At 40.5% G+C, this 17,039-nt stretch overlaps 1 protein-coding gene across 2 annotated transcripts; it reads left to right on the top strand.

Moving 5' to 3' along the window:
• Positions 1-825: 825 nt before the first annotated feature.
• On the top strand, positions 826-16,528 carry dusp27 (dual specificity phosphatase 27). Of its 2 annotated transcripts, none has more exons than XM_083522273.1 (6): positions 826-966; positions 9,411-9,538; positions 9,781-9,896; positions 10,033-10,264; positions 12,298-12,515; positions 13,099-16,528. In XM_083522273.1, the coding sequence occupies exons 1-6, from the start codon at positions 874-876 to the stop codon at positions 15,834-15,836; spliced, it is 3,525 nt and encodes a 1,174-aa protein (XP_083378399.1). In that variant the 5' UTR covers positions 826-873; the 3' UTR covers positions 15,837-16,528. The 2 variants fall into 2 exon arrangements, with proteins under 2 accessions (XP_083378399.1, XP_083378400.1); XM_083522274.1 differs by having other exon boundaries at positions 9,414-9,538.
• The last annotated feature ends 511 nt before the right edge of the window (positions 16,529-17,039 follow it).

The following is a 17,039-nucleotide window of genomic DNA, read 5'->3' on the forward strand; positions in this document are numbered from 1 at the left end:
TTTACGTGTATTTATCCCTGACGAGCGAGAAAAACTCCCTTAGGTAGGACTAAGAAACCTTGAGATGAACCAGACTCATTTGGAAGTCACCAAGAGTGTGATTATAAATAAATAAAACATTACAAACACCAGAGAGTGAAAAATATGATGAGCATATCATGAGTGTGTGATTATGAGTAATGTCCTTTCTATAGTCTTACACAGTGAGTTCGAGTCGTGGAACCTGGAGCTGCTGAGCAAATTAGTTCAACATCTGAGATCATTATAAATCCAACACAACTCCTCCATGCCAGAGCCTTTGAATGTTCAATGATGGAGAAAAAGCATATGTAAAATGTTATTTTGGAACACGTTCTCACTCCCAACTCCTCACATATTGACGCTTTGTCAGGGTCCCTTGGTGTCACTGGATGACGCATTGGGTACCCCCTTGGCTTTGTTTTCAAAATACATGGATTCATTTAGACTTCTTTAGAACTGTTGAAATTTTTGAGGTGTTTGGTAAGCAGAATGCCCCGAGGTCATATTTATCTACAGTAGTAGATATACGAAGAGGACACTATCCAGAGGCAGGCCTGGATGGGGAGAAGATCTGTGGAGGTAAGAGGACACTATGTGAGGAGCTGGGAGTGAGAATGTGAAGCATTTTGAGTTCTGTTTAACCTCAAAGTCCAAATGCCTGAAATCTTCATAAAGTGAGAATCAACTTGAGCTGGTTGATCACATTTCTAGATCATTACCCCCAACTCCCCATTTTTCAAAAAGCACCCACACACACACACACACACACACACACACACACACACACACACACACACACAGTGTGAGGCGGCTCTTGAGCAGTGAGTGGCTGTCAGTCTTTATGGTGAGAGGATGTCTAAGTTTAGACTTCCACTAGCAGTCTCTCGCACGGTCTCACCGTCTACCAGCACTCCGGCCTCAGAAGACTTTTCCCCCTCTCCTCAGGTAAGAGACAAACTTTTCTTTGCTTTTTATCCAAGACAGAATTATGTGTAAGAGTTTTCAGCTACTGGAATAAGAAATAAAACATTCAGTGGATAAATGTCTCTATATTTTTCTTTATTTTTCATGCTCTGTCATGGCCTCCCCTCTGTTCCAAAGGGGTCCTATATCAGCTGTCCTTGTGCTATTAATAGACACTAAGACTCATGCACTTTCATGACAAACTCACAAACACAATCCAAGGAGACTAATTCTCTAAACAGCATTAGATTAGGCTAAGATCTACTGTATATTGTTTTGGCGTTAATGGTTTACAGAAAAAAAACCCTGGGAGAGAAATTCATTCAAATGCTATTGAATCGCAATTCATATTGTACTGTTTAATTCTAGAAAAATTAAGTCTTTTCAAGTAAAATAAACAAAAATAAAGAAAGTAAGAACAGATTTTATTTCCCCTCAACCAAACAAAACAATATTTTTATTGGTAACATGCTACGATAAACGCAATTAAAACATATTGTCAGCTTGAGACCGCGTGAGGAAAAACATGTTTGTTGTAATGAGACAGAAATGTGGTTTTGTTATGATTTTAATAAGATTTGATAAGAAAAAAAAAATGTTTCGGGGGGATATATTAGGCGAATGTCATTAAAGTAAAGTTACTTGCAAACAACTGGGTTTGAATGTATTGCATCACAAGTTGATAGTAAAAAAAAACACTAGACTCCATAATATATACTGTAAAAAATGTGTTTCTGAACAATTTTCTTGCATTTTCTTGTGTTTTATGTGTTAAATAGAATTATAAACACGGATTACAGGATTAAGGATTTATGATCCAGCTTCTGTAGATATGAACCGTTTCAAATAGAATCAAAAGAAAAAAAAAATAATGATGGTCAAGCAACGTTTTACTGTAATGCTGCAATGCTTGCTCTGTAGTGTTCCACATAATGTGAAAGTGGATTTCATTGAACATTAGTGTCCAGATGACCAACATGACAGACAGCTATTCTGTCCTTTTTTTTTTCAGCTATTCTGTCTATTTTATCCATTCCATTTCTAAAATCATTTTACAAATCAAATATGTTTTAAAATACTGTGATTATAAATATTATGCATTTATATTGTCATTACCTTATACCAGTGGTGGACAGTATCAAAGTAAATGTAATTTCTTCGCTTTTTTGTATCAAATATCTCACTTTTTACTCAACTACATTTTGGGAAATCATTAATTATTTCTATAATGTTCCAATTATAATTTTTGTCACGAGATTTTGCTTAATCAACTCAGTTTATGTAAAAATATTCTGTTACTCTTAACACATCAATCTATTAATAGAATGATATTAATGAGTCAAACACAAAAAAATAGTGCAAATAAGACGAGTTCGAGTTGAGTTTCTTGCACCATTTATTCCTCACTAAATGTTCTGCTCGCTGTTGAACTGATGCTGAACTGTATGTTGGTGATCAGTAGATACAATCAAAACCAGTTCAAAACAGAGCGTGTGCTCGACCCTGATTGGTGGATCCCTGTGTGTTTGACCAGTTACGTTTTTATCCTCATAAATAAAAAGGAACGACTGATTTTGCAAAATGTAGTTGAGTAAAAATAAGGTATTTGATTTTGAAATGTAGTGAAGTTAAGTAAAGGCTCCCCAATTGAAAATACTTCAGTAAAATACAGATATGTAAAAAAGCTACTTAATTACACTAACAAATTACATTTGCTTCGTTACTGTCCACCACTGGTTCCACTTCACATGGAAATGCAGAAGACCAATAAAAAGTCTTGAATTATACATTGCATTACTGGAGAATTGTAGGAAAATCATAGGAAGCACAGGAAAAATACTTTCAATTTTTTTCTTTAAAAGATTTTCCTCTCACCGTCCTAAAGCTTTAGATCCCTGTCAATATCAGCAAAACAGTGTCATATCCACCTGTAGCCATGTGTGCAGAAGTGATATGAATTTAGGACTTTTAGGAAAATGTTTAGGTTTGGGCTACTTTACAGGAATCACGTTTTTTTTTTTTTTTTTACAAAATAAACATTCAACTATAAAATTCTTACTTGGAAGATTATAGAGTCGTTTTGTTCTCACTTTTGTATTACATCCAGTAAAATAAATCATTTTGCTTCATCTTATTTTTCGGCACTTTTCTATTCACTATGGTTAGCAGTTAGCGGTCAATCTCTATTTCCAATCAGTCACGTCACGGAACCATGTCACGTTTGTTTGTGCACTTGAGTCACACTCACTATAATTAGCATTTGTATGGAATGCCCACAGCTCACGTCGCTCTTTCTGTCTCGTATCTCTTTCATGAAAGTCTTGATCACGTTCATCTTTTTCGTCCGCTTCCTGAATATTACATGACAGCTATGACCGCATTTATATCATGAAAGTATACAAATATTTATAGCACAATATGTGACTTTTTAAATTAGCTCTTATCTCAATTACATCCAGCAGTTTTATTTCACTTCCTCTGACAAAATCTTTTAAAGAAAAGATTTTCATCGGAAATCTCATTGCATTCCTGAAAGAATTATAGGAAAATCATAGGAATCACCTGAAAAATACTTTTCAATTTTTCTCTGAAAGATTTTTTCCGACATCTTAATATGTCAAGTCAAGTCAAGAAGCATTTATTGTCATTTCAACCACATATAGCTGATGTAGCAGTACACAGTTAAATGAGACAACGTTTCTTCAGAACCCTGGTGCTACATAAAAACAATATAGAGCTACATAACAGAACAGAGAGCTACATAACAGGACACAGAGCTAAGGACTAAAGTTAGTGTCCTTGCCACATAAAGTGCATCGTGTGCAACCGAGTGCAAGACAAAAACAGTGCACCAGACAATACAAGACAGTGTGGAACATATACACCAAACACAAAATAGTGCCGGCCAGTAAACCTACTGTATTATGTTATACAGTACATTGTACAGTACAACAAACAGTATAATATTATTATAATATGCTAAAGACATGGTTGAGTATGAATTGAGTGTGTGATTGAGCTCAGGTTGTAACAGTCGAGTGTGTGTGTGTGTGTGTGTGTGTGTGTGTGTGTGTGTGTGTGTGTGTGTGTGTGTGTGTGTGTGTGTGTGTGTGTGTGCGTGTGTGCGTGCGTGCGTGTGTGACTTTGCTACAGTTCAGTTCTGTGTGTTTAGGAACCTAATGCTAAAAAGACTGTTGCAAAATTTGGATGTGGTGGCCTGAGTGCTTTGGAACCTCTTTCCTGATGGTAGAGTGTACAAACCCGATTCCAAAAACCTTGGGACACTGTACAAATTGTGAATAAAAAAGGAATGCAATAATTTACAAATTTCATAAATGTATATTTTATTCACAATAGAATAAAGATAACATATCAAATGTTGAAAGTGAGACATTTTAAAATGTCATGCCAAATATTGGCTCATTTTGGATTTCATGAGAGCTACACATTCCAAAAAAGTTGGGACAGGTAGCAATAAGAGGCCAGAAAAGTTAAATGTACATATAAGGAACAGCTGGAGGACCAATTTGCAACTTATTAGAGCAATTGGCAACATGATTGGGTATAAAAAGAGCCTCTCAGAGTGGCAGTGTCTCTCAGAAGTCAAGATGGGCAGAGGATCACCAATTCCCCCAATGCTGCAGTGAAAAATAGTGGAGCAATATCAGAAAGGAGTTTCACAGAGAAAAATTGCAAAGGGTTTTAAGTTATCATCATCTACAGTGCATAATATCATCAAAGATTCAAAGAATCTGGAACGATCTCCGTGCGTAAGGGTCAAGGCCGGAAAACCATACTGGATCTTCGGGCCCTTAGACGGCACTGCATCACATACAGGAATGCTACTGTAATGGAAATCACAACTCAGGAATACTTCCAGAAAACATTGTCGGTGAACACAATCCACCGTGCCATTCGCCATTGCCGGCTAAAACTCTATAGGTCAAAAAAGAAGCCGTATCTAAACATGATCCAGAAGCGCAGGCGTTTTCTCTGGGCCAAGGCTCATTTAAAATGGACTGTGGCAAAGTGGAAAACTGTTCTGTGGTCAGACGAATCAAAATGTGAAGTTCTTTTGGGAAAACTGGGACGCCATGTCATCTGGACTAAAGAGGATAAGGACAACCCAAGTTGTTATTAGCGCTCAGTTCAGAAGCCTCTCATCTCTGATGGTATGGGGTTGCATGAGTGTGTGTGGTGTGGGCAGCTTACACATCTGGAAAGGCACCATCAATGCTGAAAGGTATATTCAAGTTCTAGAACAACATATGCACCCATCCAGAAGTCGTCTCTTTCAGGGAAGACCTTGCATTTTCAACATGACAATGCCGGACCACATACTGCATCAATTACAACATCATGGCTGCTTAGAAGAAGGATCAGGGTACTGAAATGGCCAGCCTGCAGTCCAGATCTTTCACCCATAGAAAACATTTGGCGCATCATAAAGAGGAAGATGCGACAAAGAAGACCTGAGACAGTTGAGCAAATAGAAGCCTGTATTAAACAAGAATGGGACAACATTCCTATTCCTAAACTTGAGCAACTTGTCTTCTTAGTCCCCAGACGTTTGCAGACTGTTATAAAAAGAAGAGGGGATGCCACACAGTGGTAAACATGGCCTTGTATTAACTTTAAGATGTGTTGATGCCATGAAATTTTAAATCAACTTATTTTTCCCTTAAAATGATACATTGTCTCAGTTTAAACATTTGATTTGACATCTATGTTGTATTCTGAATAAAATATTGAAATTTGAAACTTCCACATCATTGCATTTCTTTTTTATTTACAATGTGTACAGTGTCCCAACATTTTTTGGAATCGTGTTTGTATGTAAAGGAACCCAGCCATTAGGGGGGCACAAGCCAGTGTACTCTTAGTGCCGGTCCCAAGCCCGGGTAAATGGGGAGGGTTGCGTTAGGAAGGGCATCCAGCGTAAAACATGTGCCAAATCAAATATGCGGATCACAAATGAGAATTTCATACCGGATCGGTCGAGGCCCGGGTTAACAACGACCGCCACAGGTATCGTTAGCCGACAGGGTACCGGTGGAAATTGGGCTACTGTTGGCCGAAGGAGGAGAAGGAGAGGAGGAAGGCGTCTACAGAGACGGCAGGAAAAGGAGCAGTGTAGGAGAGTAGAGGTTCGGGTTGGTACTTTAAATGTTGGTACTATGACGGGTAAAGGGAGAGAGGTAGCTGATATGATGGAGAGGAGAAAGGTAGATGTGTTGTGTGTTCAGGAGACCAAGTGGAAAGGGAGTAAGGCCAGGAACATTGGAGGTGGGTTTAAACTGTTTTATCATGGTGTGGATGGGAAGAGAAATGGTGTAGGGGTGATTCTGAAGGAAGCGTACAGTAAGAGTGTAGTGGAGGTGAAGAGAGTTTCTGATAGGGTGATGATCGTGAAGGTGGAAGTTGAAGGGATGATGATAAATGTCATCAGTGCCTATGCTCCACAAGTTGGCTGTGAGATGGAGGAGAAAGAAAGATTCTGGAGTGAATTAGATGAAGTGGTAGATGGTGTACCTGGGAAAGAACGATTGGTGATTGGGGCAGACTTTAATGGGCATGTAGGTGAAGGGAACAGAGGTGATGAGGAGGTGATGGGTAGGTATGGTTTTAAGGAGAGGAATGTGGAAGGGCAGATGGTGGTAGATTTTGCTAAAAGGATGGAAATGGCAGTGGTGAACACGTATTTTAAGAAGAAGGAGGATCATAGGGTGACGTATAAGAGTGGAGGAAGGTGCACACAGGTGGATTATGTTCTGTGTAGGAGATGCAACCTGAAGGAGATTGGAGACTGTAAGGTGTTGGCGGGGGACAGTGTAGCTAGACAGCATCGGATGGTGGTCTGTAGGATGGTTTTGGAGGCGAAGAAGAAGAGGAGGAAAGTAAGGTTTGAAAGAAGAATAAGATGGTGGAAACTGAAGGAGGAAGAGTGTAGTGTGAGGTTCAGGGAAGAGGTCAGACAGGGGCTTGGTGGTGGTGAAGAGGTGCCGGATGATTGGACAACTACTGCAGGAGTGATGAGGGAGGCAGCTAGAAAAGTACTTGGTGTGACATCTGGAAATAGAAAGCAAGACAAGGAGACGTGGTGGTGGAATGAGGAAGTGCAGGAGAGCATTAGGGGAAAGAGATTGGCAAAACAGAAGTGGGATCGACAGAGTGATGAGAAAAGTAGGCAGGAGTACAAGGAGATGCGGCAGCAGGTTAAAAGGGATGTGGCGAAAGCCAAGGAAAAGGCATATGAGGAACTGTATAAGAGGTTGGACACTAAGGAAGGAGAAAAGGATTTATACCGATTGGCCAAGCAGAGGGACCGAGCTGGGAAGGATGTACTGCAAGTTAGAGCAATAAAGGATGGAGAGGGAAATGTGTTGACTAGTGAGGAGAGTCTGTTGAGAAGATGGAGGGAGTATTTTGAGCAGCTGATGAATGAGGAAAATCAGAGAGAGAGAAGGTTGGAGGATGTGGAGTTGGTGAAGCAGGATGTAGATAGGATTAGTATGGAGGAAGTGAGAGCAGCGATTAAGAGGATGAAGAATGGAAAGTCGGTTGGACCAGATGACATACCGGTAGAAGCGTGGAGATGTTTTGGAGAGATGGCAGTGGAGTTTTTAACCAGATTGTTTAACAGGATTCTGGAAGGGGAGAGGATGCCTGAGGAATGGAGAAGGAGTGTGCTGGTACCGATCTTTAAGCATAAGGGAGATGTGCAGACCTGCAGTAACTACAGGGGAATTAAGTTGATCAGTCACACCATGAAGTTATGGGAAAGATTAGTGGAAGCCAGGCTGAGAGAAGAGGTGACCATCTGTGAGCAACAGTATGGTTTCATGCCGAGGAAGAGCACCACAGATGCCTTATTTGCTTTGAGGATGTTGATGGAGAAGTATAGAGAAGGACAGAAGGAGCTGCATTGTGTATTTGTGGATTTAGAGAAAGCGTACGACAGAGTGCCAAGAGAGGAGTTGTGGTATTGTATGAGGAAGTCAGGTGTGTCAGAGAAGTATGTGAGGGTGGTGCAGGACATGTATGAGGACAGTGTGACGGCAGTAAAGTGTGCAGTAGGTACGACAGACTGGTTCAGGGTGAAGGTTGGACTGAATCAAGGATCGGCGCTGAGCCCTTTCCTGTTTGCAGTGGTGATGGACAGGTTGACAGACGAGGTCAGACAGGAGTCTCCCTGGACTATGATGTTTGCAGATGATATTGTAATTTGTGGTGAGAGTAGAGAGCAGGTTGAGAAGAGCCTGGAGAGGTGGAGATATGCGCTGGAGAGAAGGGGAATGAAAGTCAGTAGGAGTAAGACAGAGTACATGTGTGTGAATGAGAGGGAGGGCAGTGGAGTGATGCGGTTGCAGGGAGAAGAGGTGAAGAAGGTGGAGGAGTTCAGGTACCTGGGGTCAACAGTGCAAAGTAATGGAGAGTGTGTTAGAGAAGTAAAGAAAAGAGTGCAGGCAGGGTGGAGTGGGTGGAGAAGAGTGACAGGAGTGATTGGTGATAGAAGAGTATCTGCAAGAATGAAAGGGAAAGTTTATAGGACTGTGGTGAGACCTGCGATGTTGTATGGATTAGAGACAGTGGCATTGAGTAAAAGACAGGAGGTGGAGCTGGAGGTAGCAGAGCTGAAGATGTTGAGGTTTTCGTTGGGAGTGACGAGGATGGACAAGATTAGAAATGAGTTTATTAGAGGGACAGCACATGTAGGATGTTTTGGGGACAAGGTGAGGGAGGCGAGATTGAGATGGTTTGGACATGTGCAGAGAAGGGACATGAATTATATTGGTAGAAAAATGCTGAAGATGGAGCCACCAGGTAGGAGGAAAAGAGGAAGGCCAAGGAGGAGGTTCATGGATGTGGTGAGGGAAGACATGCAGGTAGTTGGTGTAAAAGAGGCAGATATAGAGGACAGGGTGGTATGGAGACGGATGATCCGCTGTGGCGACCCCTAATGGGAGCAGCCGAAAGAAGAAGAAGAAGTGTTTGTATGTAAAGGGGTGTGTGGGGTCGTCCACAATGCGGATGCTTTGCGGATGGGCACCGTTTTGGATCCAGAGAGGCCACTGTGTGCTACTGCCGCAAAATTAAAGAGGTTAGACTTTTCAGTTGGGTTAGGAGCAGAAACCTATGCATGGTGGTAGTGGTGGAAGATCAGGGTTAGTACAAAAAAAATTATCTTTACTACTGAAAGGCACTATTCTTCATTTTGTAGTCGGTCTGTTTTTCTTATGAAGCTGCACTTTCCATACAGTTCATGAATAAATGAAATATTCATTCAACAGTTATTCAATTAAGATTAGTAAATGTGTGTGAGTTTAATGTTTAAATGCATAAAGAAACCTACACCTCTTTTATTCTCCATCGCTGTTTGATAATGTTATATATCATTTGATCATAGTTTTTACTTATCTGCATAAAAGGACTGTATCAGCATGGCCTCGGCTAATGACCCCACCACAGATGGAGACCAGAAGGTTCCAGATGAAGATGAAGCTCCCAAAGTCAAGGATATTCAGTCCCATTATCTCCGCTGTCCTTCTCCGAGGTGAAAAATCATCTCAATATCTCTATATTTCTATGTCTGACATCAAAATGTTAAAGTAAATGAACAAAGGAATGTTCATCCTTCGTATAAAACCGGTTGTCTTTCAAATGAAAGTAGACCAGGAGTCTTGAGAAAGTGACTAATATTGACAAAAAACTTTACAAACATATAAAGATGACATGGACTTGTAAAAAAAATCTACCATAAACAAGTCTTTTCCTCTTTTTTTTCCTCTTTATTAGTTTTTCATCCGTCTCTGACCGCTTCTCCACGATCTCAGGGTCAGACGTGGAGAGTATATTCATGGAGCCCATTCACCTTTCCTCGGCTGTTGCTGCGAAACAGATCATCAATGAAGGTTGGTTGCCGTCGCATTACATAACAAATAAGTAGCTAGTATTGGAATGAAGGTAATAATAAAGCTAAATGCTAACATGTATCAGTATCAGGGGGAATTCATGCTCCAAAATCAAGATCTCGTTTTTACTTCACAGAACTGAAACCCAAAGAAATAAGGTTGCCTTCCACCCCAGAGAGTATGCTCGAGCGCGCAGAGCAGCTAATGGTGGAGGATCTTTACAACCGTGTCAAGGACATGATCGATGATCGCAGTCCCTATAACACACCCTGTGTTTTCGACATCCAAAGAGCTCTAGTTCAGGATCGCCTGGAGGCTCCAGTTAACCCTGTGGATGAAGTCTGGCCCAATATCTTCATCGGGGAAAAGTGAGCAGCTTCAGATACACAAACATTCACCACTATACAGATTCAACAGATTATGCAGCATTTTCATATGCGTATAGTCATGAAATAAGGGATTAAATATGGAGTAAGGCGCTACAGTGCTACAGTTTGATACCATTAACACGCTAAAGGTTTTTTTTCTTTTAGTAAAGGCCCATTCCAAAATGCTTTATCAGCAATTTTCAAGTATGTACTGATTTTTAAGACATGCCATTCATTTTATTTGCTTAGATTGTTGCATTTAATCATGAAGCACATTTGTGAAACAAGACACTTCCTCTTATCACAACCATTTATATAATCATTACAAAAAGTTGTTTTACTATCAAACACCAACCTGTATCTTCTTTATTAATTTGAAAAAATGCAGCATGTCATGTCACAGAGGAGCCTGAAATGTATGTCATCTGTTCTAAAAAACTAAAGTAATAGTTCTACGTCTAACTTTTTACATAAAAATGTTAAATACACTTGCATAAAGATCAACAGCACTTAAGGGTGTGTTCGCTCCTTGGATGGGATGTTGAACATCTTATTGGAATCTCAAGAGGTCAAATCCCAACAACGAGCAAGAACCCTCAACTGATCAGTTGTAAAAATTATGGAATTGTATATTACTGTACATTACTACCAAATAGGATTTACAGTTATGGCATTTGGCAGATGCTCCTATCCAGAGCAACTTGCATTTTATCTTGTTCATTCAACTGAGCAGTTATCAGGTTAAGGGCCATGCTCAAGGGCCCAGGAGTGGCAGCTTAGTGTAGTTGGGATTAAAACTTACAACTTTCAGATCTAAAGGCCAAAGAATTGACCACTAAACTGCCACATCCCCATAAATATCAAGTTTTTACATGCTTCCGAAAGTCAGTTACACGGACTTACAGATTACTGACAAATTCTAGACATCTACACATAAGTTTCACCTACAATTGCTTAGCACATACATATACTACAGTATATGGACAAAGGTTTCTTTACACCTTACTATAAGATTTGGTTGTGCTTTCTGAACATCCCACTTCCACACTGATGTAGGTGAGGAATGGAGGGTGCAGTCAGCATTCTTATTCATCCCAAAGGTGTTCAACAGGGTTACGGTTGGCGCTCTATGGCAGGCAACTCAAGATCTTTCCCTCCAACTCATGTAAGCCATATCTTCATGGAGCTGGCTTTGTGTATTACGGCATCGTGCTGGAACAGGTTTGGGTCTCCTAGTTCAAGTGAAGGGAAAATGTAATGCTACTACATACAAAGGTCCTGTACAATTGTGTGCCTCCAAAGAACAACATATGGCTGAAAAAAGTCACGTGTCCCAGTGCTTTTGTCCATATAGTATATATTGCGATATAGAAATGATCCTTTTGCTAGGTACTACAAGGCTTCTTATACATGGTCTAGTGACATGTTTCAAAGCCTCAGGTGGGTGAAGGAACAATCAACACATCACTCTACCATATAATAAATCTTTTGGTTGAAGAAAAGCTTCAGGAGATATAACACATTGTGATTATTTTATTTTTTTTACCATTCTGTTCAGCTATTGTAACTGCGTCAGAGGCAAGTTGACGCAGGTTGTCTGTAGCCTGATGGGTCTTCAATAGTGCCTTTGATGTCTTTATAGTTTTGTGGCCAGTGTGAATGTGTCATCATAAATTTTAAACCTTGTCTCTTTCATTCTGTTTGTGAAGTATAGTCTGTGTCTGACAAATGAACTGTTTTCATCAGTCGTAGTAGTAGTTTATTTAAAAAACAATATAAAAATCCAGTTTTTTTTATAGTTGTGACACCATTTATTTCATTACAATACATAATATTTAATACTAACAAATAGTATTATTTACTGTCCTTTCCAACTAATTGGACTAATTTATATTTGTGTTGTTTCTTGAAGCTCCTTCTAAAATCATATTTATTGTTCAACTAAACGTCTCTCTGTGACAGCCAGAAAATAGATTTCATTTCACAGATCAGCGTAAAACCAAATCTAACGTAGAAACGATTTTGTTTTACAGATCAGTTGCAGTTAACAAAGCCCGCCTAAAGCGTCTTGGCATCACCCACATCTTAAATGCAGGCCACGGTACTGGCGTATACACAGGCGAAAGCTTCTATCAAGGAATGAACATCACCTACATGGGCATCGAAGTTGATGACTTCTCTGATGCCGACATCTCGCCACACTTACGACCGTGTGCAGAGTTCCTGGATGAGGTTTTGCTGACGCATAAAGGTAAAAGGAACTCATTAAGATGTATATTCTATAGTACAAAAAAAATGTGTTAGAAGATTATTTGAGAGTCAAGTTATGCATGGCCAAATGTATTGAAAAATATCCACTATTACAATAAAGAAAAATATATCATAATTAAAGTGAAGATATATATAGAGAAAAGAGTCTTTCTGAACCCTGTTCTTCTGGAAATGAAGTGAAATTAAGGAGACAAACAAAAGACAATTATGCAAATTATTAGGAGTGAACCCGATTAGAGAATAGTTGATGCTTCTATAGGAGGAGACTGATTAAACTACCAATCTCACGTGAAGGTGTTATGAAGTGAAGATCGTGGCACTGGTTATATGGGGGTAAAATGCTCCCGCCAGCTCTCACGATTTTTGTGTCCACAAAATTGAGTTGGGCCCAATGGGATCCCAATCCCAATGCAGCACTCTACAATGCAAATCCTTAGTCAGGGACACCCCTGCAAATTATATGTTAAACTCAGGATAAGGACAAGCTTATCTAAGCTGAGCGACAGAAATAAATGATGGCTAGCTATAAATTTGTTTGTGTACTTGTTTTTCCCTGTGCACAGGAAAGGTTCTGGTGGACTCTATGATGGGAGTAAGCCGCTCAGCCATATTAGTTGCCGCTTACTTAATGATCTTTCATAACATGACGATCATGGAGGCATTGATGGAAATCAGAAAGAAGCGTGCCATAAACCCCAACGAAGGCTTTGTAAAGCAGCTTCGTGAGCTTAATGAGACGTTGCTGGAGGAACGGGATGAAGACGATGACGATAGTCTAAGCCAGTCCTCCGTAATTGACACTAGGGCACGTCTTGAAGAGGATGGAAGCACGTTTGGTGCTATGGTCAATTCCATCATGGTGGAAGAGGAGGAGGACAATGTGAGTCTCATGAGCAGCATTGCTTCATCTGCTGCTGCGGCTGCCTTTAAAGCAGGCATTGTTGGAGGCACAAGCAATTTGATGACGGGGGCACAAGATCTTTGTCTGCCTGGGAAGGATGAAGAAGTTGAAGATGGCGATGTAGACAAAATGGTTCAAGAGTGGCAGAAACGAAATGAGAAGTACCAAAATGATGAGTGGTGGGAGGCCCAGCTAATGTTCGACAAGGATGACTGTGGATCGCTTGCAGGGGAGGGAAACAGGAGGGTCCCACGGCCAGAGGATCTAGAAAGTGTGACCAGCGAAGATGTTCAGATGGTGAAGGAGCGGATTAAGCGCCGACCAAGGCGGCCCGCTTCAGACTCAGTGTCGACTGCTAGTTGCAGCAGTTATGCTGATCTATGGAAAGAACGCCTTAGAGAGATTGAGGAGCAGGCAGCTGCACGATACCGTTCCAAGGAGCAAGATGAGGATGCATACAGTGAAGCAAGTCAAAAGAAGGTAGATGATGATTTAGAGAGTATAATGTCTGACTCAAGCTCTATGTACAACTTCTGCAAGAAGAACAAAGACAAACTGACTCCTCTTGAGAGGTGGAAGATTAAAAGATTACAGTTTGGTTGGAATAAAAAAGAGAAGAATGGGGCGGATGACAGTGGTGAGAATAAGGATTGTGAAGCAGAAACCCCTGCTCCTTCTTTGGACGATGTCAATTTAACAGCCTATCAGACTTGGAAACTAAAGCAACAGAAGAAATATGGTGGTGACGAAAAGAAGGATGAGATTCTGGAGATGAGTCGTGGAGAAGACTCAGCCACAGTGAAGAGGAGACAACGGAGAGAAGAGATACTTGAGCGCTCCAGAAAAACTCTAGAGGAGAGCCAATCGGTGTGTGGCTGGGAGACCGAAAGCTCCCTCAGCACTGGTACCATCCCACTCTCTGCTTTCTGTGCTGGTGCTTTTCCTTCTGCAAGTGTTGCAGGAGATGATAATATGTCGGTAATAAGTGGCAGATCGTCAGTTCACTCTGGCCGAAGCACAAATTCCCAACTTGCAGTCCCACTAGCACCACCTGAGCCACCCGTGCCTGTTCTGGGACCTAATGGGGAGCCAATGGTTAACATAGCAAACATCCAAAACTGGATCGCAAATGTGGTTAATGAAACCCTTTTGCAAAAGCAAGCGGAAATGATGATGGGAGGAAGCATTGCTCCATCACGAGCAGGGTCCGTTTTCAGTCTGGGTGCAGCATCGGCTGTGGGACCCAACCGGGGTGTGGATGATGATAAGTCTTCTGTACTAAGTGGCTCAACCTATAATAGTTTATCTCGCAACAAGCCACAATCTGTTCTTTCAGGTGGAGGTAGAGCTTCGTCTGTACTTTCTGCAGCTGGAAGGGCTGAATCTGTTTTATCTGCTGGAGGGGCATCCAGGCTATCCTCGGTTTCTGGATTAAGCTCCCGTAAGAGCAAGATCACCACCACTAGTGTACCTCTTTATAGCTTATTCCAAGACCAAGTAAACCTGCACAAGCTTGACATAATGGAAAAAGAAATCCAATCAGATATGAGAAATAAGATGGCTTCCTATGAAATTAAGAAGATAGCAGAAGATAATAAACGAAGTACTTTGTTCAAGAAGAAAAAGCCCAAAGACGAGGATGAAGACAAAGATGATGATAGTCACTTTGGAAAAACCACTATTGATTCATCAGCATCCTGTGAAAAAACTAAAACTAAAAGAGATTATGGACGTTCAGGAATTCTTCACCTTCCAGCCACTGCAAACGACATCTCCACTGTTGATGAATGGCTCCAAAATGTAAGACCACCCCACCAAAAACCAAGAGGTTACAGTGAAGATACAGCTGTACCTCGCATGTCCAGGCCAATATTCGAAGAACCTCCTGAGCTTTCTGGGTTTGATTTTCCGAGCCGAAGAAGCTCAGTTGCAGCTATTGAAGATGACGATGAGGACTATGCGTCAAGATTTTTCTTACAAAGTCAGGTTGACAGTGAATCTGATTTAAGCAGGGGTCCCAGTCCAGACATCAGCTATAACTCTAGGAGGAGACCCCTTGGAGAAGAGGACTCTTTCAATGGAAAATCAGATTCTAGTCATTACAGAAGTGGGAGACACTACCCCAGACATGAAATAGAAGAAGACAGTTACCAGGAGTACTCAGCAAAGCGGAAATTTACTCATTCTTCGGAGTTTGAGAAAAATGCGACAACTACAGGAAGGACACGAACACGACAAGAGGATGAAGAAGACGAGGAGGTATCGGCCTTTATCAATCAAATCAGACAGAGAGCAAGAGCGCGTGTGGCAGAGGAGTTAGAGGATGGTGATGAAGTTCCTGCTGCCTGGAGGAAACAAAAGGAGACTAAGTCACTTGGCAATAATAAAGACTATGAATGAACGCACATTTTATTACTTTACAGTAGGATTTAATGGGTGACTACTGTAATTAACTAAAATTATACCGCAATGCTTTTACTTGCCTTGACAATGGCATAATTAGAAAAATTCTCCTTTAAAAAAACAGATATTTTGGGTTCTATCTACAAAACCAAAGATCTTCTATAACTGGGTGATTAAAACAACACTGAACCATCATTAACCTCTTTGCCCACTGTAACTTACACTCACTGGCCACTTTAATAGGAACATCTGCTCATGCCAATCCTTTGGCAGCAGCACAATGCATGAAATCAAGCAGATGTAGGTAAAGACTTTCAGTTTATGTTCAACGAAAATGCCATGGTTGTTGCTACCCTGCTGATCTCCTGGGATTTCCACAAACACATTTCTTCAGAGTAGTACAGAATAGTGAAAAAAACAACTAGTGAGCAGCTGTATACTGGTTATTTGAGTTACCACAGTCTTCCTGTCAGCTGGTACTATTCTGGTCATGCTTCTCAGACAACAAGATGTTTACACCCACAAAACTGCTACACTCTTTTTTCAGACCATTCTGTGTAAAACCTGTGTTTGTGATAAATGATCTCATAGAGCACTAGCTGTAAAGGTTTTAAATAAAGTGGACAGTATGTGTATGGAATTTGGATTCTGAAAATAATTTCTAATATTATTAAAAGTTTTAAAGAGTCTGCAGTGGCGTCTAATTTGTTTTAAAAAAAATCTTCTGGGCAGTTTATTTTACTTGCCTTTTGAGCATTTAACTTTCTTAGACTACTAAAACAAGTTCACCAGCAAAACACACTCCTGCCTTTTAGAAAACACAAAGGGTTTTTTCACAATGGCCACCTCAAGTACATACATGTGCCTACATGTACATACAAGTACACATAATTATCTTTTCAACCCAATGCAATTTTTGACGCACTCTTTTTAACCTGCACGGAACATAATATCTTATGTATTCTTTTTGTTTTTTGTTGCTGTAGTTGTTTTTGCTCAATTTTTTATTGTAATTTTTAAAAAATCATCAGCAAATTTAGAGCCTATATTTCTATTAAGATTAAAAAACAAAACCTTGAAATATTTTAAAAGTAGCTGTGTACCAGTAATTTGGCAATGACTTTGGCAGAATATTACGATAGATAGATTCGTGGATCAGGTGGATCTGAAAAGAAGAAATGGATAGGACAATGGGATAGG

The sequence above is a fragment of the Silurus aristotelis genome, assembly GCF_946808225.1.
Source record: "Silurus aristotelis genome assembly, chromosome: 20".
NCBI lineage: Eukaryota > Metazoa > Chordata > Actinopteri > Siluriformes > Siluridae > Silurus > Silurus aristotelis.